This window comes from Mesitornis unicolor, unplaced genomic scaffold, assembly GCF_000695765.1.
Source record: "Mesitornis unicolor isolate BGI_N332 unplaced genomic scaffold, ASM69576v1 scaffold13336, whole genome shotgun sequence".
In the NCBI taxonomy this organism is placed as follows: domain Eukaryota; kingdom Metazoa; phylum Chordata; class Aves; order Mesitornithiformes; family Mesitornithidae; genus Mesitornis; species Mesitornis unicolor.
Genome location: NW_010191747.1, coordinates 1 through 27,332, shown reverse-complemented (window position 1 = coordinate 27,332; position 27,332 = coordinate 1). Strand labels below are relative to the sequence as shown.

The 27,332-nt window shown below is 41.5% G+C and overlaps 1 protein-coding gene across 1 annotated transcript; it reads right to left on the bottom strand.

Moving 5' to 3' along the window:
* Positions 1–375: 375 nt before the first annotated feature.
* Positions 376–27,023, bottom strand: SFMBT1 (Scm-like with four mbt domains 1; the record flags this gene model as incomplete). The annotated part of the gene is made up of 19 exons (XM_010186846.1): positions 376–765; positions 1,638–1,766; positions 2,287–2,532; positions 3,247–3,425; positions 4,175–4,350; positions 5,895–6,004; positions 7,864–8,003; positions 9,433–9,497; positions 10,767–10,809; positions 12,215–12,328; positions 13,305–13,431; positions 14,834–14,916; positions 16,647–16,797; positions 17,980–18,081; positions 18,624–18,721; positions 19,647–19,893; positions 20,832–20,920; positions 21,358–21,598; positions 26,895–27,023. Coding segments are annotated over 19 exons (2,610 nt in total), but the record flags the coding sequence as incomplete, so codon positions are not given.
* Positions 27,024–27,332: the final 309 nt, after the last annotated feature.

Sequence of the window (27,332 nt, the reverse complement as noted above, 5' to 3'; positions counted from 1 at the left end):
CAACAACAACGGAACAAAAAAGCAAAATGAACAAAACAAGAAACCCCAAAGGAACCACACTCTTGCTATACTGCACATTCAGAACCCTGTGGCCACATTGTTGTCCTAACAATGAACAAATCCTTTAAAAAACGCAACATTAACACACGAATGTGCAAAGAGCACATTCCAAAGCCAGTGCTGTGGTAAAGCAAGTGTTCGTCCACAGGGAGGGAAGGAGATTCTGTGAATCACCAGGAACAGAGAAAGGTTATTTCTGGCAGTCTACACGTAAACAGGATCCGTTTCTCCTTTTAAAGTTCGGTGCCAGCAGAACTATTGAAATGTCATTTCCCACCAGAGGAGACTGTTCTGTAATCATTAAAAAATACATTAAAAAACGGGAACCATAGAGCAAGAGACTATTGTGTTCCCGAGCTGGCAGTTGGTAGAATAGCCCCTGTGTTTGCATTGGCATTTTGCTCCAGATGTTGTCTTCCTTTTGTCAAAGTGAAAAACTGAGGCTGACAGATGGTCTTAGGTCACCAGGGCCTCAGTTTAACTTCATTTGGTTTTCCTTGCTAGAGAGAAAGGAGCATGTTTCTGTAGTTGTGCTTCAAAGGTCTACTCCAACTTGGCTGTTCGTCAGTTAGCAAACTGCTGGTAAAAGGCAAGTTTGACCCTCTCAATGTGATGGCAAAGTTTAATAGCTGGCCCGAGCTTCAAGTCCATACACTCCTGAACGGTGGGCAGGGTCAGCAGCAGCAGTGCCTGGCCATCGATTTCCTGTCAGAAGACAAAAACTCCATAGTGACTTTGCATTTTTATTTTCCCTGCTCCTTCAGCTTTGACTTGCTGTAATTTCAGATTCATGTCTGCTTGTGAATTAGATGTTTCTTTCATGCTACTCCAGGCAGTTTAAAACAAACAAACGTCTCTTTCTTACAAACTATTAACTCCTTTCTTAAAATCTCAGCTCAAATGCACTGGCTAAGGCACAGAACCTTGTGAGATGCTTTATTTTTTTTAAATAAACCTAATAACGGAAACCAAGAAAATTTAATGCAGAAAGTCACTTTACCTCACCTCCGCATCTTTCTAAAGAAACAGAGGTTCTACAAGGAAAAGTATATCTTCTATAACATCTATCATAAATCACAATCATCACCAGTTCCAGTACTACAGTTTTTCATAGATTATGGTTTTTATGGCAAATTTTAACCAAGATGCAAGAGCAACGTTAACTTGACTCATGGTTTTTCTCCAGTTGTCACACTTCAATGCAAGAATGTTCACTTGTGCACCCGTACAACACTGTGACACCTGCAGTCAGTCTGCAGAATGGAAAACATGAATCATTTGGAAAAGTCAGCACAAGTGGCAAAATTTTATCTCCTAGAAAACAGGATCCTGCCTTCATGCTGTTTGCTTGTAGGCATTCTCTATAGTTTTGGGATACATCTGCCCCACAGACCAAAAATGTCTTCCACTGAGTACTAAGAAATCTGGCCACTGCCTTAACCGTCCTCTCCCAAACTGCTGAAGGTTGTGCATGCGTTCGTTTCCTCAGAGCCCTAAAATGAGCTTCTTTTTGCAAGTCGTGAGGAGATAAGAAGCAAAGTCACAGATTCAACATTTTAACAGACAGAAAATCATACCTGATCAAGGAAAATTCTCGCCAGCGGTGCACAGTCAGTGGATTTGAGGAATCGTACAACGTCAGCCACACTCCACTCCAGAGGGTTACTGTCCAGCTGCAGCTTTTCAACAACTTCCATTTTTATGTCCTAAACGAGCCATCCAGCACAAAAAGAACTCCCAAAATATTTCATATGCAACGGACAAACTCTCCCTTCTACTTCCTCACACTTAAAACATTCAGCTGCCAAACAAAGCTCTAATGAGAGATCAAAACTGTACACGTGTCTTGGTGAGCAGAGATGTGCAGAGCAGCACTGTGCTGAGGGCAGAGGCTATAACATCATTATGGCCAGTAAGCAGGGATCTAAACCCAGGATTTGGTCGACACCACATCACCTCTCAGGTTGAACCAGGAGTTCAACAGTTGAGAAATGGAAAGTTCACCACTCTGCCTACTGCTTTCTGTGTAGTCTTTATTACAGTCCTGTAATGTGACTGTAATAAAAATCACTATTTTTAATTATTCTGTAGTGTCTTCACAATGCCCGTTATGGGGTAACAGGAGTGTTTTATGAGCACACACGTATGATGGTTAGTACTCCCAAGATATTTGTCTTTGCCCCCAACAGGGTACAAGCTAGAACACCAATCTACATTCAAAGTTACCTTTGGCGAAGGAGGTTTATTTTCATCGTCAGAAAAGGAAAAGGTCCTGAGCTTCCTCTTCCGCTTGTCTCGGTCCTGAGCCAGGGAATGAGACAGTTCACTCTGCGTAGGAGAGGACGACAGAGATTTCTTCTCCGATACCTCTGATTCCTCAAGCAATTCGTCTTGGTGCTCTGAGGTACTATCCTCAGTCAGAGACTCTTCATCTACTTCATCCTGGTCATCCTCCTCTTCTCCCCCACTGCCCTGAAGAGGTAGGGAAAAAAAAGGGATGGAATTAGAAAAAAAAGGGAAGTTTAGGAGAAAAGCTACAACTATTCCAGAAGCTACCGCATCTGGAATATTGCATCCAGTTCTGGGCCCCTCAGTTCAAGGACAGGAACTGCTGGAGAGAGTCCAGCGTAGGGCTACAAAGATGATCAAGGGAGTGGAGCATCTCCCTTCTGAGGAGCGGCTGAGGGAGCTGGGGCTCTTTAGTTTGCAGAAGAGGAGACTGAGGGGAGACATCATTCATGGTTATAAATATTTAAAGGGTGAGTGTCACGAGGATGGAGCCAGGCTCTTCTCGGTGACAAACAATGATAGGACAAGGGGTAACAGACACAAACTGGAACACAGGAGGTTCCACTGAAATTTGAGAAGAAACCTCTTCTCAGTGAGGGTGACAGAGCCCTGGCCCAGGCTGCCCAGAGAGGTTGTGGAGTCTCCTTCTCTGCAGACATTCAAAACCCGCCTGGACGCCTTCCTGTGCAACCTCATCTGGGTGTTCCTGCTCCGGCAGGGGGATTGGACTGGATGAGCTTTGGAGGTCCCTTCCAATCCCTAACGTTCTGTGATTCTGTGTAACTGCCACCCATTTGTCAGCTGTAACCTGAAGTTACAAGCAACTGTTTGTTGTTTCAAATGAAGCTGGTGGAAGTTCACATCCCGTATCTATGAAAGTTGCTGGCAGTCTCATACCTGGGGAGATCCAGCTGGAGTGTTATCCACTGAAGCAGAAGAACGTTTCTTCTTATGAACAAAAAAATGTTTTCGTCTCTTCCGTCTTTTATTTGGTTTCTTCATGGCTACTTCCAGGTTACTGTGGCCACCCGGAGGCCGACCTATCCGCTTGTTTTTCCGCTTTCCATAATAGTGTGCTACCAGGACAGAAGAAAGGAGCACCATGTTGAAATGTACCTTCAATGTGACCATCACCAGGACTGCAAAATCAGCAGCAAGGTATTTCCCAATAGAAATCCCAATTCTGCAAAACTTCAAAATGAGTACGTCTGTAATTTCCTCTTCAATTTGGTTTAAGGAAGAAGAGTTAATAATCAATTTTATTTGCCCTACAAAAGATTTACTTTTTCTATCTCCAAGAAGCCCAAAATTATCAAATTTTATACAAAAATCATCAGCCACAGAGATGTGGTCCAATTTAATGATGCTTTTTGTGATGTTTCATAGTTTTTAAACATGGCCTCAATGCACTGTTTGTTCTCACAGTGCCAAGTGGTTAAAGTTAGTTTAAAATAAACCTAAAAAACCATCAAAGGTATGAAAACAGCTTGAAGGTATTTTTTTTTTCCACCACAAATTGGTAAAAGCAATTACAATGCCACTTAAATTATTAGAGTCTGTTCTTGTCCCAAAAGTTGTTTTAAGGAGATAAAAGTTTTAAACACACGAGTTAATTCATAGTACTACCACGTAATATTAAATTAATGTTTTTCTCCCCTACACACTGGCCCATAGGTATGTTATAGGCGTGTGTATACAGTGCTTGAGCTGCTCTTTGTGTAAACAAAGCAATGTATTCTGGATTCCTTGTGGAGCTAAAGCCAGAAGAAAACAAAAACATTACACCCCAAGCTCTACCTCAGTTTGAGTCCAGCGGTCTACTCACTGTATTTAGTTTTTGTCAGGACAGAGCAGTTCTCTGAACACTTATCCAGCACCATCTGAGGGCCAAAGAGGTTTGGACAACACTCCAGCTTGATGCATGTCTTTCTACAGAAATCTGCTACCCGATCTGCCGTCCTCACAACTTCCACAGTTGCACGGTAGCTCTTCCCTTTGTACCTAACATTGAAAATGTGGTCATAATTTGGGAATTCAGGATGCCCGTAGTACCAAACACAGCAACACTGCCCTGCCAGTCACTACAAAATACCATCTGAGGACTATCCTAGAGCTCATACAGTTTGTTTTCTTTGTTCTCAGATGTCTTGTTCTTTCTTCGTTTCTCATGGGACTGCAGAAGCGTCCACAGTGAAGTGGACAGCTGGTCCCCAAAACCAAGAGAGAGTGCACAATTCAGCTAATAGAGGTAACAGCAGACAGCTTCTAGTGAACCATTCTAAGCACATACTATGGCAAACAAATGAACCACTGTCACATTTCCAATCAGCTTTCATCTACCTGTTGAATGATTCATCAGGACAGTCACTTGTCATGACTCCACATACTGGTCCTGCTTGATTTAAATTAAGAAAAGATTTCTCTTTGTTCATCAGCCTTGCCAGGACGCTGACAGAGCTGCGCTGTGAAAGATCTGCCTGAGTAATTCATAATTTCTGCTTTGTTCTCCCAGCACAGCTTCTGGCACATGCTGGTATCTATTAGGGATGTCTCAGGCCTGCAAGCATCTAGTTAACACACTGAAAAGAAGAGCTACATCATCATAGTCCAGATACCCTGATGTCACTTCTGTGACAAAAGAGAGCATACAGCAACTTCAGTGAAACCACAGTATTTTTTTCCTCTATTCTTCAGCTACATGTGCCATTTACATTAGCCTTTCATATGATCTTCCTATTGTCCAAATCCAGAGTGATCCTTCCATACATGGAAAGGTGTCTTTTTAGACATTAAACTGATTCAACAGAAGAATTACTGACATGTCTGAAACTATGTAGGAAGGATTCTATGGCACATTGGGAAAAACCTAATCTCTAGTATGCGAACACGGTGACCTAGTTACAAGACCACCACTAGGCTATAAAGGAATATCTAGATTTATCAAATATATGCAAATGCCATCACTGCTTTTTTCCTACCCAGAAAACTATCTTGCAAAGAAGCTCCGACCCAAAAAAGCTCAGCAGGAAAACGATGGAGTTCTTCAGGGTAGGCTGTTTAGAAAGACTTCCATGTCAGGGCATTTCAGAGCACTGCTGTAACTCAGTTTCAAAGGAACCTTCTTCCACTGAGAAATTTGGGTGGAAATGCCATGGAAGTCTAGGAAGCTTCCTAAGAAGTATGTACTTCTGCTTTAAATTACTGACAATTATCTTCAGGTGAATGAAACAATCTTAAACCTCACCTGCAGGTCTGCCAGTGGATATGCTACCGGTTGTACCAGTACCACACCATTCTTACTTCACCGCTAGCTGCTTAAATGCCAGTAGCAGAGCACACCTGGCATATTAAGGAGCATTAAAATCAGATGCACTTTACCAGACATTCATAAAGAGAAATTTATAAAGATATGGAAGTTTAATCTGTCAGCATCTTGATATGCTATAAGCAATTTTTCCTTCTCTGAAATGTGAGAAGTTAAAGCACAGACTGCAGAGAACATTGCTACTGGGATCAATCAGATGGGGAACAGGACAAGAATTTACTTGGCTTTTAGGGTCTCTCCGTGCCCATGCCATGCAGCCTCTTCATCCAACTGCAGCTCCCGCAGGACACGGCTAGGTTTGTAAGCTGCATTGATCAATAAGGTGAGAACCTACAGTGAGAGAGGGAAGGGGAGAAAAGATGTTTATTTGTACAATAAAACTGTTTTAAAGTGCCAGAGTAGAAGAGGAAATTACTTCTATTTATCCAAATTATCTAGCATCAAAGCAGTCATTCATAGCAGGATTACAGACACTGTCCGATACTGCCAAAACAAAAAACTGAGAGCAGTTGACACTTTAAGCCTTGCCAAACCTTCAGAATTTGTCCGAAGAGTCATGAGTGTATCTAGCAATTTCAAAGTCACTGCCCTTGAATTACATGTCACTAAATTAAATCCCAGGGCTGAATACTACAAAACTGGCATAACCTTGTCTAAATCTGAGTGATTATCTTGGAAACTGTTTGACATGTGAAGGTGTGCCAAAAAGTGCTGCAGGATTTTGCTGCCTGCCAACCCACTACTTGCTACAGAATCATACTGCAGAATATTAAGCTCTTCTCTCATTTGCTTTCATGAACCATAATAAAGCCATTACTATAATAAAATGAGAATTTGTCTGGTGCTGTAAAGTAACTCAGAGTTGTGAATAGCCTGAATTAGTGGGAGATAGTACAAACCGTGTGTTCAAATTGTATTTCCTATTTTCAGTAGGTACTTATTACAAATCATTCCCAAACTGGGTGCTTGGGAACCTTGACATATTAAACTGGCAGCTTCAGTCCTACTGATGCAGCAGTCCCAAGATCTGTAGTTCAAAAGACTAGTATTAAATATAATGCAAGTGCCAAACTCACTCAAGGATTCATCCATTGAGCGATAGTCACAATTGTCATGAGTACAACAAAGCATATTGGTTGAGCTTTCAGCAGCACTAAGCATCTGTACTATCAGCAGCATGTGTGCATACTTTATGCTTTCAGGCAGTGAAGCAGGTTAAACCTTCGAAGGTAAATGAAGCTGCCACAGAACTTCACATCTGCTCTTCTGGAGTGCTGCAAAGCTTCCATCAGAGTACTGAAACGTGCAGAAATGCAGGGGTACTTTTCTATTTGCAAAGATGGAACTTCTTCAATAATCAGCTTGACTCTTGTCAACTGGACTTTTGTTTTACAGGATGTGTGCTAGAAAGTCTTAAGCTCTCTCCCAGTTTTGATAAATGCTCGGGAAGGTAAAAATTGCAGCGATGTTCAGCCAATTCCTGCACTTAATGTGACCATTTCATGAGAGCTCAAGTGCGCACATATAGTTATGCCTTGGAAACGTTCAGCCTCTCGGATAATTAGGGCAGAAAATAACCACCCTATGACCTTTTAGGAGATTTCAGAAAAATAATTACTGCGTTAAAGTATCTATAAATTTGCTGTGAAACACCTTCTGGAGAAGATGCTCTTTGGCAGTAAAGAATGGCCTCTTCCTCTGTCTTCGGTGACATAGAAACGAAAACCACGACTTCATCTGGTCTTTGCAAATCATATCCAACTCGTAAGACACAGAGAATTCCTTCCATTTTCTAATTACTGAAAAGTTTGCCATTTCTACTAAGAAAAATCTCTAACATCTCTCTAACATCAACAGTGCAAACTGTAAAGGAATTTTGGGATTATGTGAAGCTAAATTCTGTTAATTAAAATTGAAAAAGCATTTATTACAGCTATAAAAAGACATACTTATTCTGCTTTAACCTAAAATAAAGCTTAGCAGTAGAAAGCTGCCTGTAACTCAGATAGAATGAGAGGCTTTTACTCTTTGTAGCCATTCATAAAACAGTCCATGGCTGATTTTATCCAAAAATCCCTCTTCACTCATTACCAGCTTCAATTTCTTCGTTACCCATCTATAATTAGAGAGACACTCCAGTGTTTATAAGACACTGGTATATGCAGGTCCACTATGCAAAACCACCTCACCTCTTTCAGAACAAGAACACAGTTCCCAGGTCCTACAGACTGAGGAAGCTCTGCGATCCTGCCTTTGTTAAGGTAAGGCCCTGAGAAGCACCGATGGTTGAAGTAGATCTTTGGGCAGCAGTACTTTCCATTAATCACCACTGAGAAATGAGAAAGCAAAGATTTTAAAGTTTTAAATCACATTACAATCTCCTCACCTCAGCAAAGAATGGCTTCTTGCAATGCATAGTATTTTGCCTGCTGTAAAAAAGGAGGGGAAAGTATTGAATTACATGAACTTGGGGTAGTTTCAGCGTCACATCTGCAATGACAGCACTTGTTATTCAATGCTGCCAAAATACTTTTCAATCTTCACATGTATGCTTGCAAATTGTCAAACTAGGAAATAAAGTTGGTCATTTATCAGGGGAAAAACCATTTCCTCCTGGCTAGTCTTCATGGTATTACCCCAGTGAGAACAGGCAAGAAAATGGCAATCCCAACTTGTTGGTAGCACAAGCAATTCCTACACAGCAATGATGGGTAATTTTTCCAGTCAAGTAATTGTCCCTACTCCAAACTTCTGCCACCACACAAGCTGGCAAAGTTTTTCTCCATTGTTTATCCTAAACTGCAGTATCACATTGCTTTGCATTTTTAGACTCTTCTCCCTCAAACAGCAGAGTAAAGATACAGCAACTGATGAAGCGACATCGAGTTTTCTAAACCTATTAAATGGTTCAACGCTGCTCAGGATTAAAGTTATTTATGATATGTATTGCAAGATACTTAGGTATACATACAAAACTGTTTTACCCTAGCAGTGGTGTAGTTTTTCTTGACTGAGCAACACTACCACTTAAAGATCTTAAATTCAGTAATTGGTAACTGGCAGATAAAGAAATGAAGTCAAATGTACACTATGACTCTATTAAAAGCCAATTAAAATGCTAAACAATCAGGAAAAATTTTCTATAAAGCTTGCACTTGGTGCAGCTTCCAATGTGCATTTCACTGTACAGAAAACAGCAGAAGTGGCGCTTTGTTGCCAAACAGATAGGTCTGTATGACTGTTTCACCAGCAGATGTACTTATTCATCGTATTCATTCTTGCAACAGTTTAGAAAATTATTAGATTTTGCCATCTGGCACACAAAGGAGTTTACTGTTTGAACTGCTTTTGTTTATCATGACGATGAAGTTCTCATTAAAAACAGACAAACCTGTTTCCCAAAGCTAGAATCCAAAAACTCAAGATCACAGATGCAGCATGCCTGTTATGTTTCTCCCAGCGTTATTAAACACAGCAGGTGACCAAAAGTCATACGCACAGGCCACAGCACACACTTAGCTCCACGTATCCTCTGCTGAGAGGAGTATGTTCTGGTGTAAAAATCTAATTTCCAGGTTTAATGCACACATCAATTGCAGGACACAAGTAATTGCATGTTTTTGTTTGTTTCTCTCTTTTTTGAAGTTCAACAAATCATCAAGGGATGAAAATCTAAAGAGTGCTAAGCAGCTGAACAATGAGGCAGCTGAACTGCTGCAGGATTTTGTCTTCGTTAGTCTGCCCTCTCTGGTCAATACCTGAGTCAGAAGAGTTCAGTTCCTGGTTCTTGAGTCCATCATGAACTGTCCTTGAAGAAAAAATTCTGAAATTAAAAGAGGAAGATTGGGAAAAGGAACAGATGGTAAGGATATCCGCTTCTCAGTTACTAAAACCCAACCAAACAGATTTTTTAATTCTCCAGGTCCAGCCTTATTAATTTGTCTTTTATACCTCCCACTTCACAATAACATCATGCAAGGTCTATCAAATTCAATTTGGAAAGACTACTGTACTGCTATAGCTAGCAGCAATCCTCCCTTGCTTGAAGTCTATGGGCTCCATCCTGATAAACACAGCACACAAAGCTACTGACAACAGTTTACAACTTCTGCCTCCTTTTAACTTCATCTCATGCTTCATGGCACAAGGCAGTGTACAGTCTTAACTTATGCATTTTGAAAAAGATGGATTTCAAACAAAACACAACCAAAATGACTCGAGTACGCTGGTAAGAATTCCAATTACAAAACATGGAAGAACAGTCTGCTCAGTACTTTAGGAGCAATGAAAACATTGGCAAGCCTACTGACAGATCTGGTGTTTATAAAGCTGCAGGAGTCAATAAAACCAACTGTCAGGCATTCTCCTGAGCATTTTTGAGCAGGGTCACATGAAGAAGTTTCATATGCACGACAAAGAGTTTATAGATTAATTGTAGATATTAGCAGAACTCTCCCTTTTGGCTAGTCTGGGCCACATTTATTCTGGGAAGAACTATTAGAAGTTCATCTACTAAATGACAGCACTTGCACTAAAGCCAAATTTTCTGATCAGCTGCACAAAATCACAGCTACATGTTAAGGCAGCCACATTTTCTACGCATGTTTACATTACACAAACTGTATTATTTGAGAAGAGAATACAGCCAAAAGGGAATCCAGTAATTTTCCCTATTAATCACCATTAAAAAAAGGCTCAGGCACAAACTTATAAACAGTCTTAAGATCAGGCTAGATTTTCTTAAATGCACTCCAATACTCACAGATAATGCAGTCTTTTAAAAAGGAAAGAGCAACCATTTCAACCCAAGAGCTTCCAATGACTTGACTGATTCAATAACTCAGTTGAGTTGCACTAGTGTTGTTAAATAACAAACTCCACACTTTCTATCTCCTACTAAAGCAGCGCGAGAGGTCTTTTCCAACATCAACAGGAATTACCAGCATTAAGATAAAAGGATTGTGGAATCTCTCCGCCCTCAGTACAGCACTTCTGGAGAGCTAAACCTCCCCTGAGACAACATGATTTGCCAATCATAAGAAAAACAACAAACCAAAAAGTAAAAAATAAAAGCAAAAACGCTGTTACTTACTGTTTCTCTGGTTGAACTACTGCAATTTTTTTCTGCTTGTTTACTGAAAGGAAGAACAAGAAAATATAAACAGCAGAATAAGGGAGGCAAATAAATGAAACTTCTAGTATAACATACACACTAGACTTATTTCCTTTAAGTTATACACGCATTAAAAAACCAGCTATGTTTGAAGCCAATGCAATGCTAGATAGCTGACCCACCTGCACTGGAGACATGCTGGCCCATGTAATTTGAAGTAACCTAAAAGGTTTAGTTCAACTTTCACTAAAAATTCATTAAATCAGACATGGATATCCCCAGTTTTCTAGGAAATCTCACCTCTAGTGCACCTTTATTTGCACCATAGCCCTTAAACTACCTGTAATACCAGGCATAAAGGAATCATATGCTTTCCTTTTCAGCACCCAAAGGTGACCTGACTCACCACTTTACTGGCACAGGGAACTTCCACACCATTTAACGTTGCAATAGAATGAAATCAGCTGGTTAGAAACATGTATGACGTAGGCCAATTGCTATGGAGGAAAACACTTGCAACTAATAAAGTCAACTAGATGATGGGTCCACTTGCTAATTCTGGCTTTCACAATCGGGTAATAATATTAAACAAGGTAGTGCAGTAAGTGCCTTTTCAGCAATTTCAGGCTTTCTCCCCAACAAACGTCTGGATTTCTTTTTAAGCATCTTTTCTCTAATTAGGTTCCCCTGTCTCCTCCTCTGTCCTTGACAGTGCGGAGAAGTCACAGATTAATTTCTCTTGCTTTGACTTGCAGTAAATGACAGCTCATTCCAATCTTACAATTTTATTATTTTACTTAATAAACATTCAGGAAGTTCTTCAGTTTCTCCAGCTCCCATTAAACTTTAATAAGCAGAGCTTACTAACCAGTTGAGAGAAGACACTATCTTAGGCTACTTACTAGCTCAGTTCAAACAAGTAGGATTTACTTTTCCACATTTTGTTATTAAGGGTTCATGTCTGTCTAGCTCATTTAAAAAGCTAGTCCCCTTCATTTCGGCTCCAAAACATACACACACTCAACACCGTTTTGTTATGACTTTAATTTTACTTGCACAAGTGCAAGTATAAAATCAGTATCAGGGTCAGACACACGTCAAGAACAGCTCAGACAAGAGTATTGTGCATAGCACGGGTGTTTGTGCGTACACACAGACGTGATATCCTTGTTGTGACTAAGGGATCATTGCCATGTGCTCGCACAGCATGCAAAGGTCTCAAGTCAACACTGCCTGTTCTGGAGTTGTATGGATTCCAACTGGACCTATCAGCCAGCACAGCAGCTGCACAAGGCATGGATTCTCTGTACATGGTCAGTGGTTCCAAATGCAGTGATGTCTACAATAATTCTGCAGCAGCCTGCTCCTGAAGGTCTCGACAACTCTGTCAACCCAGCTGAGTGCTGCAAACAGAACAGAACTGATACCTATAGCTTTGCGAGGAGGTCTGAGCTGATATCCATTCGTCTCACACCAACCCACTGGAAATATATTCATTGATTCCACGCTCACTATACAGTCAGGGACGGGCTTCTTGGTGCCTGTTCAGGTTAGAGAAGCAAAAACTATGTAACATAAAAATAAAAACCTCATTTGGTTAATGCTTGCTATATGCTTGCCAGTGAAACTGCTTTTATTTATGAAGAGTCTGGAATGCAATATCAATTGTTTATTCATCTCTTTTTACTGACCAGATTCTTTCCTGACCTCATTTGTTTTCTCCTAAAGGCTGGAGATGGGAATTTGGCACCCACAGTTTAGCAGAGATGCACAGCGCATAGTAAGTGCATGCTGATGTACCCTCAATCAAGAAATGGGATTATAATGGAGAATGGCTGACATCGGCCTATTCTGTCTCAATGAAGAATCACAGAATCACAGAATGGCTTGGTTGGAAAAGACCTCTGAGATCATCACGTCCAACCGCTCCTGTCTACCCCCTAAACCATATCCCTAAGTACCTCATCTACCCGCTCCTTAAACACATCCAGGGATGGTGACTCCACCACCTCCCTGGGCAGCCTGTTCCAGCTTCTGACGACCTTCTCAGTAAAGAACTTCCTCCTTATCTCTGACCTGAACCTCCCTTGGCACAGCTTGGTGCCGTTTCCCCTTGTTCTATCCCCCATCACCTGGGAGAAGAGACCAGCACCCACCTCTCTGAAAGTTTTCTTCCTGGGTCTGGTCAAAGCTTGCTCAGAATGCAAGTAATTCATTTCTAAAAATGTTAGAAGGCCTTTGCTTTCTAAAAGACACTGATCAGCACTTCACACTGCTCTAGCCTAGCACTGACACACTGCAACGCACAGATGCCTGCTACAGCCTGGCTTAAGTACGTGCTGCCATCCAAGGCTAACTGGGAAACCAACAATGCCAATGAGTTTTTGCTGTGTTTTCATTGAGGAAATGGCGATTTGCTGCCAGTATTCAGCAAACTCCAGATAGTCTTCAGGTTTGATGATGGTACCACAGAAGAAGCGATGCAAATGCTACTCTCCTCTTCCACATCAGGCTTACCCTCCAGCTGAAGCCAGAGGTAGGAATCTTTCAACTTGGTGACTGTAGCAATGCAAACTTCTTCAGGATCAACTGGGTTCACAGCCTCAAGTTTCATGTTCTCTTTAAACCCATGGTCGGAAGTTAACTAGGAAAAAGACAGAATACTTCAGTAAAGTACCATCTGCATATCCAGTATATGATATAAATAGCCATGAATAGCAGCAACATTTAAAAGCCTCAGTGTCTGAGTAAGATAGAAATACACTCATGCAGTCAGAGAAGATTTTGGATAATTAGCACATTGAATACAAGTAAGATACATTATGAACTACAAAGAACTTAAAAACGGCTCTATAGACAGAAGAAGAAAAGAACATGTTTGTGCTCCAAAATAAGGATGCTGAGACTCACTGAAAGGACTGAGTGCATTCTAAGCAGCCAGGAACTCTCTGCTGCTTGCTGCCTAAGTGATAAGTCTAACAAATAGTCTGACTGGGCACCCTATTCTATTCTGTTAGCTTGGAAATCCATTTTACATATGCAAATAACATTCCTGCCTCATCCAAGTGAGTTCTGGCAGACAGCAAAGGAAGCTTTCTTTTCATTTTATATTTTCTGTGTAAGTAGGATTTCACTTTATTCATCAATTTAGTCCCAATTTAGGGAAAAAAATCCTAAAACGTAAGAAAGGCTATCTAGCTAGCTCTGAAGTGCCCGAGGTGAAGATAACAAGTAACAGCCAGAGGACTCTTCTGCCCAAAGCCACTCTGCAACATAATTACAGGATCAATACATTATGTATTCTGGAACTAGCCTACAGCCATCAACCCTGCTCAGAAAAAGGATAATAAGTTCAATGACCTGTGCTAAGAGGCTACAGTTTACAAGACAAGAACAAGGGCAACCAGAATTCATAGCCAGCAACACCCTCTTCAAAAATGGTAATTATTCATTTTAATTTCTTCCCCTAAGCACTGCAATAGCCCAAGTATTGTAAATGGACTTGGAAGGCAAGTGTTAATAGCACCCTTTTCTGCTTGACAAGGTACTCTGCTTTGGGAGACAGCAATACTGTCACTGAACCAACAAAAGCCCAAAATCTATCAAGCACTGATTAATGTAAAATGATTAGCTGGTACTAATTTAAGATGACTTAGTATTGATTAACACAATGGAATGGATTTTTCGAGCTGAAAGGAAGGCAGATTGAAAAAGCACTCTAAAGTAAATGAAAACAAGGTCTATTAAAAGGCTGTTTCCATAATGCCAAGGACTGACGCTGCTCTATGACTATTCCACGGACTCAATTTTACAAAGCACTAATTTCTTTTCAATCTGCTTTATCACAACTGAAGCACTGAGTCCACTTATCTAGGAAGTTGGCACGAACCTACCACTGCTCACATACATTTGCACCGTCTTAACTCTTCCATTTCCTCAGTTCTCACAAGTACTTTAACTAAAAAACATGCCAAAGGTTCTTCTCCCTGGCATCAAGAGTGCCATTTTTATAACAGAGGAGAGATTTTTCTGCAAGAGAACCGTACCAAAGGGAAGCAGCTCTGGGGAGCTGCTTCAGCACCACATTGTTTGAGGTAGTCTGCCCAATCAAAGTCCTGTCCAGGATAACCTAGGTGAAGAAAAAGCAAACGGATTAGAGGTCAACAGCATGAGAACAAATGACTCATTTCAAACTGACAAGAAGTATAGATCACTGAAAGCTGTTTGGGTCGCTGAGGTTTCTCAGCTGACTAGGGCTTTACTGAGCCATCTGAGGGGAGTCCATAGCACGGTTCTCACATCTTTGAGATATCCTCTTGATTTTCATTGCAGAGGGGCTTTTGGGCACTGCCCCACATTGAATCCCATTTCTGACTTGAAATGGCACCAAACTAAAAGTGATTTCACAGAGAGCAACCTGAAGCATAAATCAAGTCTATCTGTAAAGCAGACAAGGGCAGCAATTGAAACAAGTGGAAGCATTTGCACCCTTTTTACAGGGTACAGATGAAATTCTACGTTTCTACAAGATTACTTTGTTAATGTCATGTCAGCTATAAAATTTTTAATTTTTTTTAAAATAGAGCACCCAAAATGTGCTCAGTACCAACTATCACTCTCTAGAACACGTTAAATACCAAGTGATTAAGAGAGCAGTTAGTCAAGCTTGCTAACAGCTGTAAATCTGCATACATGTTTGAAGGGAAGAGTCTTAACGTGGAGTCCATCAGGAGACAGAGTATCTCTCCAAGAAAAAGACGAACTACATTCTACTTAGAGGAACACTGCCATGACAGTTTGAGGCTGGCACTATATTAGCAGGGAGACAACTGCAGCAGTGTTTCCAGCAGTACCTGTGGGTACTGCATGCCTGTGAGAGGGGGTTTAAGAAATCAAACAGAATTTTAGAACTAGTCTAAGAATGTGATATCAACATGACAATCTAAAAGCATTAAGTTGAACTGTCCCTCAGGGAGCGCTAACCACAGAAGGACCTATTTATTTTTCTCAGTGCCCACAGGACTCATGAGACAACTCGGGATGCCCACCATTTCCAGGGGAGGCTACAAGATAAGCTTAAAATCTTTGTTAGCTCCAGTGACATGCCTAGAAAGTGAGGTTTCACCTTTCACATGCAAAATTCTAGGTAATGCTGAGTCAAGCAAAGCCACTGTTTGTACCTTATCCAAGGAAAGGCAAGAAACAAACATCCTGTGCTCTTTGCTCCTCTGATGTCACGAGCAGCTACAACAAACCATTTTGAATCCATGACCGTGATTAAGAGTACCGAGTCCCTGGTTTTACACTGCCATAGACATTTCCATTTTGAGAAAATGCATAAATATTTCAGTAGCTGAGGATCACTCCCCAATTCCCTCATGTCCTGAAGCAATGTTTCAGCAATCTGCTACCTTGCCTGATAGGTCCTTGCAAAAAAAATACTTCATTAATTTCTAAGTGATAAGATATTCTAAAAATAGTATAAGACACTGGATAACAATATTCCAATTTGACCAGAAGCAAAAATCCAATGCAGAGGCTGATACCATGTTAATTAATGCTGAAATCAACATTGCCTTCAGCCCTGGAACATATACTCCATTTGTCTGAGCGTTCAGGTTATTATGCACGACCAGCATTCCCAACTACTGTCATCTTCTCAAATCCAGGCACATACCCAGGAGACTTCAGTTTCACTAACTCAAAGCTCCCGTTTCTCAGAATTTCATCCTTCTTGTTTTCTGCCTGTGCTGCTACACGTAATTCTTTTGCAGAAGTGTTGTCCTAAACAGCACTCTGGGGAACGGCAACCCACTGCCTTCGAAGAGGAGTGAGCAGGACAAGCTTGCACAAACATACCTGGTGGGGGACTGAGATGCAAGCCATTCTTCAGGCTCCATTGCACAGGGAAAATACCAGCACTGTTGACATGACAAATGTAGGATTGGCTGGTTGTGTGCTCTGGTCTCAAGTCATCAATTTCTATCATGAAATATTTTTCATTGTACACCTGTAGTTAGCCAAAAGAGAACCATGTGGTCTTGTAAGTAGCAGATTCTGATCTACTGCTCCCTCTCCTCCATTTTGATAAATTTATTAAACAGCAACACTGGATGATGGAAATCCCTTACCTTGAAATACTGTAAAGGGTAAAAAAAATAATTAAACAAGAATCTATGGGGTTCATAAACCAGTATATTCTTCTGCAACATCTGGAAACTTAACGAAAATCAGTAATAATAAAAGACTATGTACAAGCACTTTAAAAGTAAGCTGATCAAGTGCTACTTGAGATTTTCTCATGAAAAATGCACAGAAATCAGAGTTTGCAGTCTCACTGTTATTCTGTAATAACAAAACTGCTTCTTTCCACAAGGCTGAACTGTGTCCTAGGATGGACTGTCACAAGTAAAACCACTGTGCTCCTAAGGTAACCAGGAGCAGGACAGGAGAAGTCAAGAGAAGTAAACTGGAACTGGTTACACCTTTTTAGTAATAAGCGAGCACCTGACTTGAAGAAACTGTATGTTAGAGTTTAAAAGAAAGAGATCACCAAAATGTAAGATATCATACTGAGAGACTATCTGTCCTAAAGAAAAAGCAACAGGTTCTGGAAAATATACTAAAAAATATTTTAAAATATGTCCTAGTTTTGTGTTGCACAGTGACATTTTGTTTACTACATCAAAGCAGGTCTCTTTAGAACCTTTCACCTGTTCACTAAAACAGGAAGATGGAAGTTGCTCAAAACCTGATTACACTGGGGAGATTGCATCTCAACTTTTAAATCCACGTATGGAACCTTGGAAGCCGGGCCACTTAAAAATTGGAGCTTGTACTGACGTTAACTTCTGCAAAAACAAAACTCCACAACCTGTCTTTAAGTGGATACTCGGCTTATGATGGGTTATATAAAATTTTAAAAATCTGCATTTTACAATTTCAGCCATTTGGCTTTTTGAGCTTGTATCTTTATGAACTTTTCCCTTATTTTCAAATCCAATGTCTTCACCAGCAGCAGTTAAGGTTTTTTTTCCTGGCAACCTGTCCCCTAAGGGAGGCATACAAAATACTTAATTTGAAAACTAGTTCAAGATTTTAAGATAATCAATTAATGAGAATTTCCTGAGCATTTAAGAAGAGAAGTAGCAACTGAACTCAATCTTAACAGGACAAGTTAAAGAACCGGTACCTTGAGAACGGTAGCAGGAGAGATTACAAAAGGAGCCATTGGGTCCACAGCTTCTAACTTCATGCCTTCAGAGAACGAATGCACTCCAATCACAGGTTTATCCTGAAGAATGAAGTATCAGAGTGATTACCTGCCTTTCTCCATCAAAAAGATGTACCTTATGTATTAGACTGAAGAGCATAACTTGAGTTTTTATTAGTTTATTATAGGATATAAACATGTCAGAGTACCAGCAACCTCTCTATAATGATAAGGCCAACTATGCCCTCCGAGACCGACAGTTTTCTATGAGTCTTAGGAAATTGAGTCTCAAAGTTTTCCTCCTCTGATGTTCCCCACACAGAATCAAGATTTCACAATACAGGGTGGCCTGGTAAGTCAACAGAAATTCCCTGAACCAGAGATTTCTCCCAGTATGACAAGTAATGGCTCACATACTTGTGACAGGAGCATTGTTTAACTTCACAAGAATTGTATCATAGTATGATTTTTGGAAAATAGAAAAAGGAAAAAAATAAAGAACCAAAACAAAACAGCTTAAGAAGTTTCAGTAACAGTGACTGACTTCCCTGAATCATTTGTTAGGAATACAGCATTTTCATGATATCACACACAGTGTTAAGCTACACATACTGTATCTTTACCTTGAAGAGATCCGTAGGAACTGATGATTCCTCTTCCTCCTCTTTCACCTTCTTCAGGATCTCCTGCCAATCTGCTTCGCTCTTCAAGGACCTAATGGCTTGAGTAAAAAGAAAGGAAAACAGTGAATGAAGTAATCTTTCTTCTTCTTTTCCCTCAGAAAACACGTTTGATTTGTGCTCCTCCAAGTGCTAAATTCACATCTGTTCAGAATCAAAAAATTCAAAATTCTGAAGATTCAAGATACTTCCTTCTTAAAAACTTACTGTTTTCTTAGACATTTGGATGTGTTACAAAAAGGCACTGAAGTCAAGCAGCAGTATCACTCATATGCCGCCCAGCCTAGTTTTTCTGAGAAACTGGGAGGTCATATCAACACCGAGGAAAACTTCTGGAGAAATGCACGACCAGAAAACAAATCCTATCCTGATAATGATAGTCTGTTTTATGCTTAAGCAAGCAGAAAGCCCAATGAATGCTCCACAATTCCTTCCCAGTTGCATAAGGTACTCTTTTAGCATCTGTAATTGCAGACCACACATCTCTCTGATAGAAGAGGATCTACTCTCTTCCTCTGCTTCCATGCACTCATTCCCTGGGCACCTGTTTTTAAGGTCATTTTCATATCCATGCAGTATCTCTTTAGACAAAGCCTTAATTAGCCCAGTGCACTTGGAGTCCCAGCTGCAACAGCTCCTGTTGAGCAGTATTTCAAAACCAGATGACTTTCCCCTGGCCCAGGATACAAACCTACAAATAATAAGTGTGAAGGCAATCTTTTCCTCAGCTCCTCCCTTTCCACAAATGGGTGGAGAGTTTTGACAGTGAAAAAATTTAGCAACTTTTGAATGAGTGGGTGAAGTCTCGCAGGACTATTTACCGGTGTTTTCACTCACATTTCATTAGGTACAATATTTGTCAGATCACTGACTGTATACATCCAGAAGGCAGACTTAGAGCACCAAAGCAGCAGCAGTATTCTCTAGTCTCTGATGACCATATAAAAGATACATGTTCCGAAGTACCTGAAGGTGGCTGCAGGCTATATCCATGTTGAGCTGCCCATCCCACTTGATGAAGGAAAGGGTCCAAGTAGAATATCCACTGGTCAAATTTGTCAGAGTCACCCAGCCCCTCGTATCGCAGTTTAAGTCTCCCACCGATGTTTTCTATCACGTTGACTATCCAGGCTTCCAGGGAATCACGGGTATTTTGCAGTTCTAGTCGGGAGCCTGGTGCAATGAGATCCAATGGATTTTTCCCTCTGTGAAGCTACAAAGAGAACGCAAATTATTCTGTACAACAGACCAAAGCAAATTCCATACTTCCACTTCTTTATACACATTATCTTTGCATAAATAAAGTATGAATACAGAAGTAAAGAAGTACAGGTCTGTTTCTAACACAGGACAACAGAAATGACAATGTTTAGAATTGCTGATGTGTGCATCAGAGCTGCTGCACTGCCTGTATATACAGTCAGACGTTTCATTGAAGTCCACAGAATCATTTTCAGAAGCATCATCACTTATGTATTCAAGGTTCAAAGGAAACACAAATAATCTCTTTCTAAAACTGAGTTATTTAGCATACAAAGATGACCAGACAGAAAAGATGCAAAGGTAAAAATGTTAGCTGCAAAAGAAGATGTCAATGGCATTTTTCAGAAATTATTTTCTGTATTTAAAACTAGACACCGATAAGAGGTGCAAATAATGTTTTAAGGGCAGAGGAGGGGATAAAACTTTGATTCTTCACTGGCAAAGATGCAAGATTTCAGTGAAACAATATCCTTCCCTTTAGTAAGAAAAAAATAGTGAAAGGAGTCAACTGAGAAGGGGCACAACATGAAACCTAGCTAAAATAAAGGATTGTTTCCTTAGAGCTGTATGAAGGAGGAGGAGAACAGGAAGGAAGACTGAAAGCTAAGGAAGTTAGAAGAAAGTGTTTCTTTCGATAGTGTTAATGAACAGCCCAAACCTGCAGTGACAGATATGTTTCAGGAAAACACTATCAAAATGAAATACTGTAAATAAAGTTCCACTTCTCTAGTGTTTCTCAGTGTTATGAGTGTTATTATGCTTACAGCACAATACAATGCTCTCTGAACTTAAAAAAGGAATTAAACTGTCAATCTGAATAGTGGTTCCCTTAATAACAAAGGGCAAAACCAAGACAAGACTGAAGATGCCGCCCAGTGCAGCACTTACCCCCTCCAGCAGGTTAGCAGGAGCACTGCAGGCTCCCTTCAGCACCCGCTGAAGGAATTCCTCCTGGTCAGGTATCTTGTCCTTGATACCTAAGAGAATCGTGAAAAAGAAAGCGTGTGATTCTTCCTGCCAGTTAAAGACAACAAGACATTACCACACTCTTGTACTGCCTAATTCAGAAGAGTCTGCCACACATTCACCAAAAATACCTTAAAAGAAGAAACAAAGCAACAGCAAAATCTTTACGGGAAATGACAAAGCACTAGAATTTGGTGGGTGATGAGTCAGATAACGACAAGTCTCTGTAAAAGTAACTCCAATTCTTAAATTAACTCCTCTCTGATGAAAGAGCAACCTCCTACTGTAAGTCAGAAGATTTCAGAAGAACACGGCAGACCACCTCAACCTGTCCTCACAGCAACACCACTTGTGCATAACAGCAATTACAAAGATTACCTGTCAGGCTTACAAAGGACAAAATAGTATTTTTGCATGTAGTCCCTACATCTGAATATGGAGCCAATACCTTCAGGCACTTTGAGAATCTTCTTGTTCTGCTCACACCAGCCGATGGGGTGTAAATCAGCTGTCATGATATCACACCAAAAGTCAGCCTTGCGGTCTTCCCCGTAACCATCATAGCGCAACAGGAGCAGCTGCCCACAGGTAGTAATGATGGTGGCTACCCAGTAGGTGTTTTGGTCAGACTTGTCAGCAACTTCCAGCTTCATACCAGGGGCAAAACCATTCTGCAGACTTGTATCCACCTGAAGAGGAAGAAGGTCATCACATCTGAGCACCTCTCAGAAGCTTCATGGAACAACAGGGGAAACCATTTAGACATGTTCATCAGCGAAAAACCTCAAGCCAAATGCTATCCAGTCTCTTCAGAGAAACAACTTCATCACATTATGTGATTCAAATTGAAACATACGCAGAAACACCATTAATGAAATCGCCTTTGCATTTCAGAGCGTCTTTTCAACCTTAAATCGGTACCTTGCAATTCATCTTCCTGCCCTGGGCAATACCTTACCCATCCATGAAAAGCTTTCCAACTCACAGCTGGGCTGTCAAGCTGGGCAAAACTAAAGGTCAGACTCGGCAACACGACTCTGAGTTGTTGTGTTAAACTATGTCTTTCAGCCTCTTTGGACAAAAAGCCTGTTTAATGTACATACATGTACTGTAGATAACGATACCACCCTCTCTTCTCCAATGCCCGTTTAAGAAGGCACGAATCTGCACAGATTGCAGGATAAGGAATTTTAATGTCTCTATCCAAAACCCTAAATTATTCTGTACGTAGCATTGTTAAATAAATTGCACAGAACATAAAAAGTGTGTGTTCTTCAGTGAACTCGTGCTTTGACAGCAATAAAGCACCTGATACTGTGTGCTCTGTGTGTGTGTGTGCTTTGTGCAGGCGAGGAATCTGACTGCACAGTACTCAGATACTGAAGCATAAATGTAAAAAGAGGAAGCAGAACATTAATTTTTTTATATCCTTAACTTCTCCCAGCTCAAACACTCCTGAAGGAGCAGGAGGACCTTGTTTTGCTTTCACTACAGTATGTCTCTGAGCTATGCTTAATTCCATGGCCTCAGTCTTAATTAAAAACCTAACGTGTCAATCCCCTGTTCTCAGCTGAATGTAACTGGAGTTTCCTTTCTCAAGTGGTCCCAAGCTCCATTTCCTCTTTGAATCAACTGCAAGAAGGCTTTTGGTATAGTGCAGGTGCAGTTTATCTTTTTCTGGGTTATTTATTACCAGTTCTGCACTGACGGTTCAGTAACTGCCACAGCTATTAGAGTCTCATCAGCCAGCACATATCACTTTGCTAAAAATACAACTAAGAGAACCACATCAGAAGGCAAAGCACACGCCTCTGTTAACTGTTCACATCCTTTAGGTTAATACCCTTCGCTTAGAGAAAACCCCTCTTAAGAACAAAATCAGCAGGACCCAATACCTGCAGATGTTTTGAAGTGGTATTACAGAGGTCATCTCTCCAAAAAGATCGTTGCCTTGCTGGAGAGATATTACTAAAGACTCCATAGTCTGATTCCTGAAAGAAAAGCCATGAGCTCGACACGAAGTCTGAGGAATTGGGAAATCTGTGCAGGTCTCTATGCCCAAACTTTCAGCAAGGCCTCCTGACGGAGAGAGCTGCATTCAGTGAAGCCAACAGCAACAGATGGAGCTTTCCTTGAAGTCAGGTGCATTTATCAAACACTGTCATTTTTGTTCCCCGGTGGATGCAGCAGAGACCAAGAAGTTAGCACCCTCTCCTGGCAGCTGGGCAAGACGACACCACTGCGCAGTTTAAAGCCCAGAACTTGGTTTCTTTAGGCTGGCAGGAGATGCTGTGGACCAGCTCTGAAGGTATTTTCCTTGGCGCAGTGGGTCTGAGAGCGGCAGCTTCCAGCTGCACACCAGGCTGAGGTGGCTGAGAGCGGTCAGTGACTGCGCTGCTCAGGCAGCTCTGACCCCCGCCCCCCTTCCCCTCGAGTGCTGTCCCCCCACTTTGTTCCCTGTCACAGGTCAGACCTGGGATCTGACCCAGCTCACAAGGTAGGTAATGACAAAGAACGGACAAAAAGTATTAAGAGCATACAAGAAGACATAGCAAATACATGTACTCAGATAACACTGAACACTAATTTATTTTTAATATGTTTACACATGTATATAAGTTCCAGAAAGGACTTTTAAAAAGCACATTCAACAGTTGCAGAGAAAGTGTATTTAGACTTAGGGTGAGATGACAGCACTGGCATCCAGTGCAACTCCAGGTTTTTGGTAAGCTCTTTTTCCTGCTAGACTGTAGGCAAAGCAGTCACGTTGATCTCAATATTGTTTAATTTTTTAAAATGCAAACAAATTAAACGTTAGAATACGCTTAATTTGAGGAAGTAGCTTTTATTTTCCAGTGCGTCTTACCCATAGTAAAATCAAAACTTTCAGAATTAATACAAGCATACGAATGAAAATAAAGTTCTTCTTCCCATCAGCAAGTCCACTTCTTTGCTAACACAGCCTGTGCAACCGTGGATTACATTTTCTTAACCTGACCAGGTACTCTCCTACAACGTGGGTTAGGTATTTCTCACCCACCGCTCATAATTGGAGGTTGGTCACAGCCTCACTGCTCCAATATTTAAAAAGAACCAAACAAAAAACTTAAGCTTCTATCTAAAATGTATTCCTAATTATTTATTTATGTTATAGAATCACAGAATGATTTGGGTCGGAAGGGTCCTAAAAGCTCCCCCAGTCCAAACCCCTTCCCATGGGCAGGGACACCTCCCACCAGCCCAGGTTGTCCAAAGCCCCGTCCAACCTGGCCTTGAGCACTTCCAGGGATGAGGCATCCACAGCTTCCCTGGGCAACCTGTGCCAGTGTCTCACCACTCTCACAGTAAAGAATTTCTTTCTAATATCCAGTCTAAATCTCCCCTCTTCCAGTTTAAAACCATTCCCTCTTGTTCTATCACTACCCGCCCTTATAAAAAGTCCCTCCCCAGCTTTTCTGCAGGACCCCTTCAGGAACTGGAAGGCTGCAATAAGGTCCCCCCGGAGCCTTCTCTTCTCCAGGCTGAACAGCCCCAGCTCGCTCAGCTGGTCCTCAGAGGGGAGGTGCTCCAGCCCTCTGATCATCTTCATGGCCTCCTCTGGACCGGCTCCAACAGCTCCATGTCCTTCTTATGCTGGGGGCCCCAGAACTGGACACAGTATCCAGGTGGGGTCTCACCAGAGCAGAGGGGCAGAATCCCCTCCCTCGCCCTGCTGGCCACTTCTGATGCTGCCCAGGATACAGTTGGCCTTCTCTTGTGTCACTATTACTCCTCCAGCTTAGTTTTTTCCCTCTGTTTTTTCAAGAGTACAAAAGTAGTTCCCTCTTAGCTCTCCTGATGCTATATTATAAAAATAAGTCTTTCTTCAAGTCAAGCAACTAGCATCACACAGATTCCAGGCAGAGGGACCACCAGTCGCTAGCACAGAGACATCAGTGCCTGTAGTGAAAATCTCTCACCTGATGTATCCTGGATCACCAGCATTTTTCTCAGGGCTTTGTCACATAGACAGGCTGTTGCTATCCACTGAGGTTCTCCTCTACCTTTACCAAACCATTACCTTCTAATGGAGAGCAGAAATACAGAGCATGTGACCTTGCACTATTGAATTTCTATTAACAGCAAGATCTAGGTGAAGTGACACTGCTGTAAATATGCTCTTCTCTTTGGTTGTCAATTCAGCGTCAGCATTAACTTCACAAAATTTTATGCCAAGTCTATCACAGAGAACATAAAAATTGGCCTCCAGACAAATTCTAAGGGAACTCTGCTAGCAAATGCCTGGCTGTTCCCCTCCTGAACATGCAGGCATCTATTTCCACGCTCATTCATGTCCCCCTGCGCAGTGCTCCCGGCACCCCGAGTTCCCAGGCCACCTCCAGCTGCTGGGGTGCGAAGCACGGCCAGCCAAGCTCCCCCAGCACAGCCCCTCCATGGCGCTGCCCCCAGGAGGGCACCCAATGCAGCAGAAAGGGACCAGGTGGCACCGCGAGGCTGTGCCCACACCTGCTCACTAAAGCACTCTCTGCCACAACGTTACCTGAACCCACAGAACTGCACTACGTTCTACACACATAGGGAATAATACTACAAACTGTGGGGGTTTTTAAACCGAGTTGTACCTCTACTGACCATGGCCGTTGCAATCAGACCTCTTGTTTGACACAGCTGAGTTGGCAAAGAGTGCAGTGCAGGGGTATCAAAGCCATTCAAAGCTGTCTCCTGCCACTTAACAAAATATAGCTGCAATGTTTACTCAGTTGGCCACCACTGTAAAGCTGGCATTACAATTAGTTTGTATAACGGCCAAGCTACAACAGCAAGTTTCTTTAACAGATCACGTAAGGTAAACCACACCAGAGGAGCAGACAGACTGCTCCTCGCACTACTGCAAAATGCCGTTGCTCTGATTCCATACTGCTCCCTCAACGTGGGCTGGATGAACACCACCACTCTGAGTAAGCTTGCTCCTGCTAGAGCCTCAGCACGCTAAGGAAAACCAAAGCAAGCATAGGTCTCTCTCCTTCAGAAATATCTGAATGTTTATTTTGAACAAAAAGCTTACAACCACATCCCAGTGCATGGAAGAGCCTCTGCAAAGTCTGCATTTACTGTGCATCTTTCCTACTATCGCTACTGCCATATTTTAATGGATTTTTTAAATGTTTCACACTTCTTCAGGTAACCTTTCAATTCAAAATGCTTTGTGATCCTTCTTTGAACAGATCTCAGTTTGTTTTCCTGCTGACTGAAGTCTCCTTTACTGAATGTGATGATGCTGGACCTGAAAGCCTGAGCACCACGGGGTGCTTTCCTAGCAATGTTCCACACACAAGTCGCTACCCTCACTGCAATGGTAGAAGGCCCACAGCCGGCCTTTGAAGGACTATCAAATAGCAACTGTAATAAAGAGTTGGATAAAGATACAGGCTGGCATCCTGGTAGGTGTTTTAATTGTTGGAAGAGACCCAAGAAGTTTGGGATCAGCTCTATCCAGCTCACCTTCACTGATGATCCACTGCAGGAAGCCAGACTTCACATGCAGATCTCACCCAATGCTACAACGCACTCCAGGATTTACCAACAAACACTTGACTAAAGATATCCAAGGGCAAAGACAAGGGCTTATCAAGACCTCATCCTATCTATTAAGCCTGTGCTCAGCAATTATCCTAATCAGTTTTATAACTCCTACAGTCAAGTGCTTGGCAAAGCTATTATTTTCTCCTTGGCCTCCTTGAGAGCCACCATTAAAACCTTTGAGAGCACATTTGAATTCTGCTGTTCAAGAACCACGCCACCAACTTTGTAAAGCTAGTTCCTCCATAGCAGTTCTCCAGTAGCAATCATCAAAAGAAGAAAAAGAATGGACAGTTTGGGCTTTATGAAAAAAATCTTCCAGTGCAATCAAAGAAACCCTAAACATTCAGCATCTAAAAAAAACAATGTAGGAAATGGTAAGAAAACACACACTCCCTTACTTACATGTTTGAAAGATCCATGGGGGGCTGCAGTTGCTCCTGTGTCTTCTAGATACTCATCCCAACTGAATTCAATTTCTTCCACACTGGAACCAGCATCTGAAGAGAAGCCAAACACCTTCTTATTAGCAACCTTTGGCTTAAGTTATGCTACTGAAGCTTAGGCTTGCTACAGCAAAAACCACTTCAACTCCAAATGACTGACTACACAAGTGTGCAATGAACTTCAGTTATGCATTCAACACACAGACACTATTGAGCCTTTCTTTGTATGTGAAGGGCACTTTAAGTTTGATTTGGTCTGAAAAATAGTGAGATCTTGAGGATTTTGTTTAAGCTTTGTGAGAGAAGAACATTGCAGAAGAGTTCTGTATTCCTATCAACAAATATAGAATCACAGAATGTTAAGACTTGGAAGGGACCTTGAAAGCTCGTCCAGTCC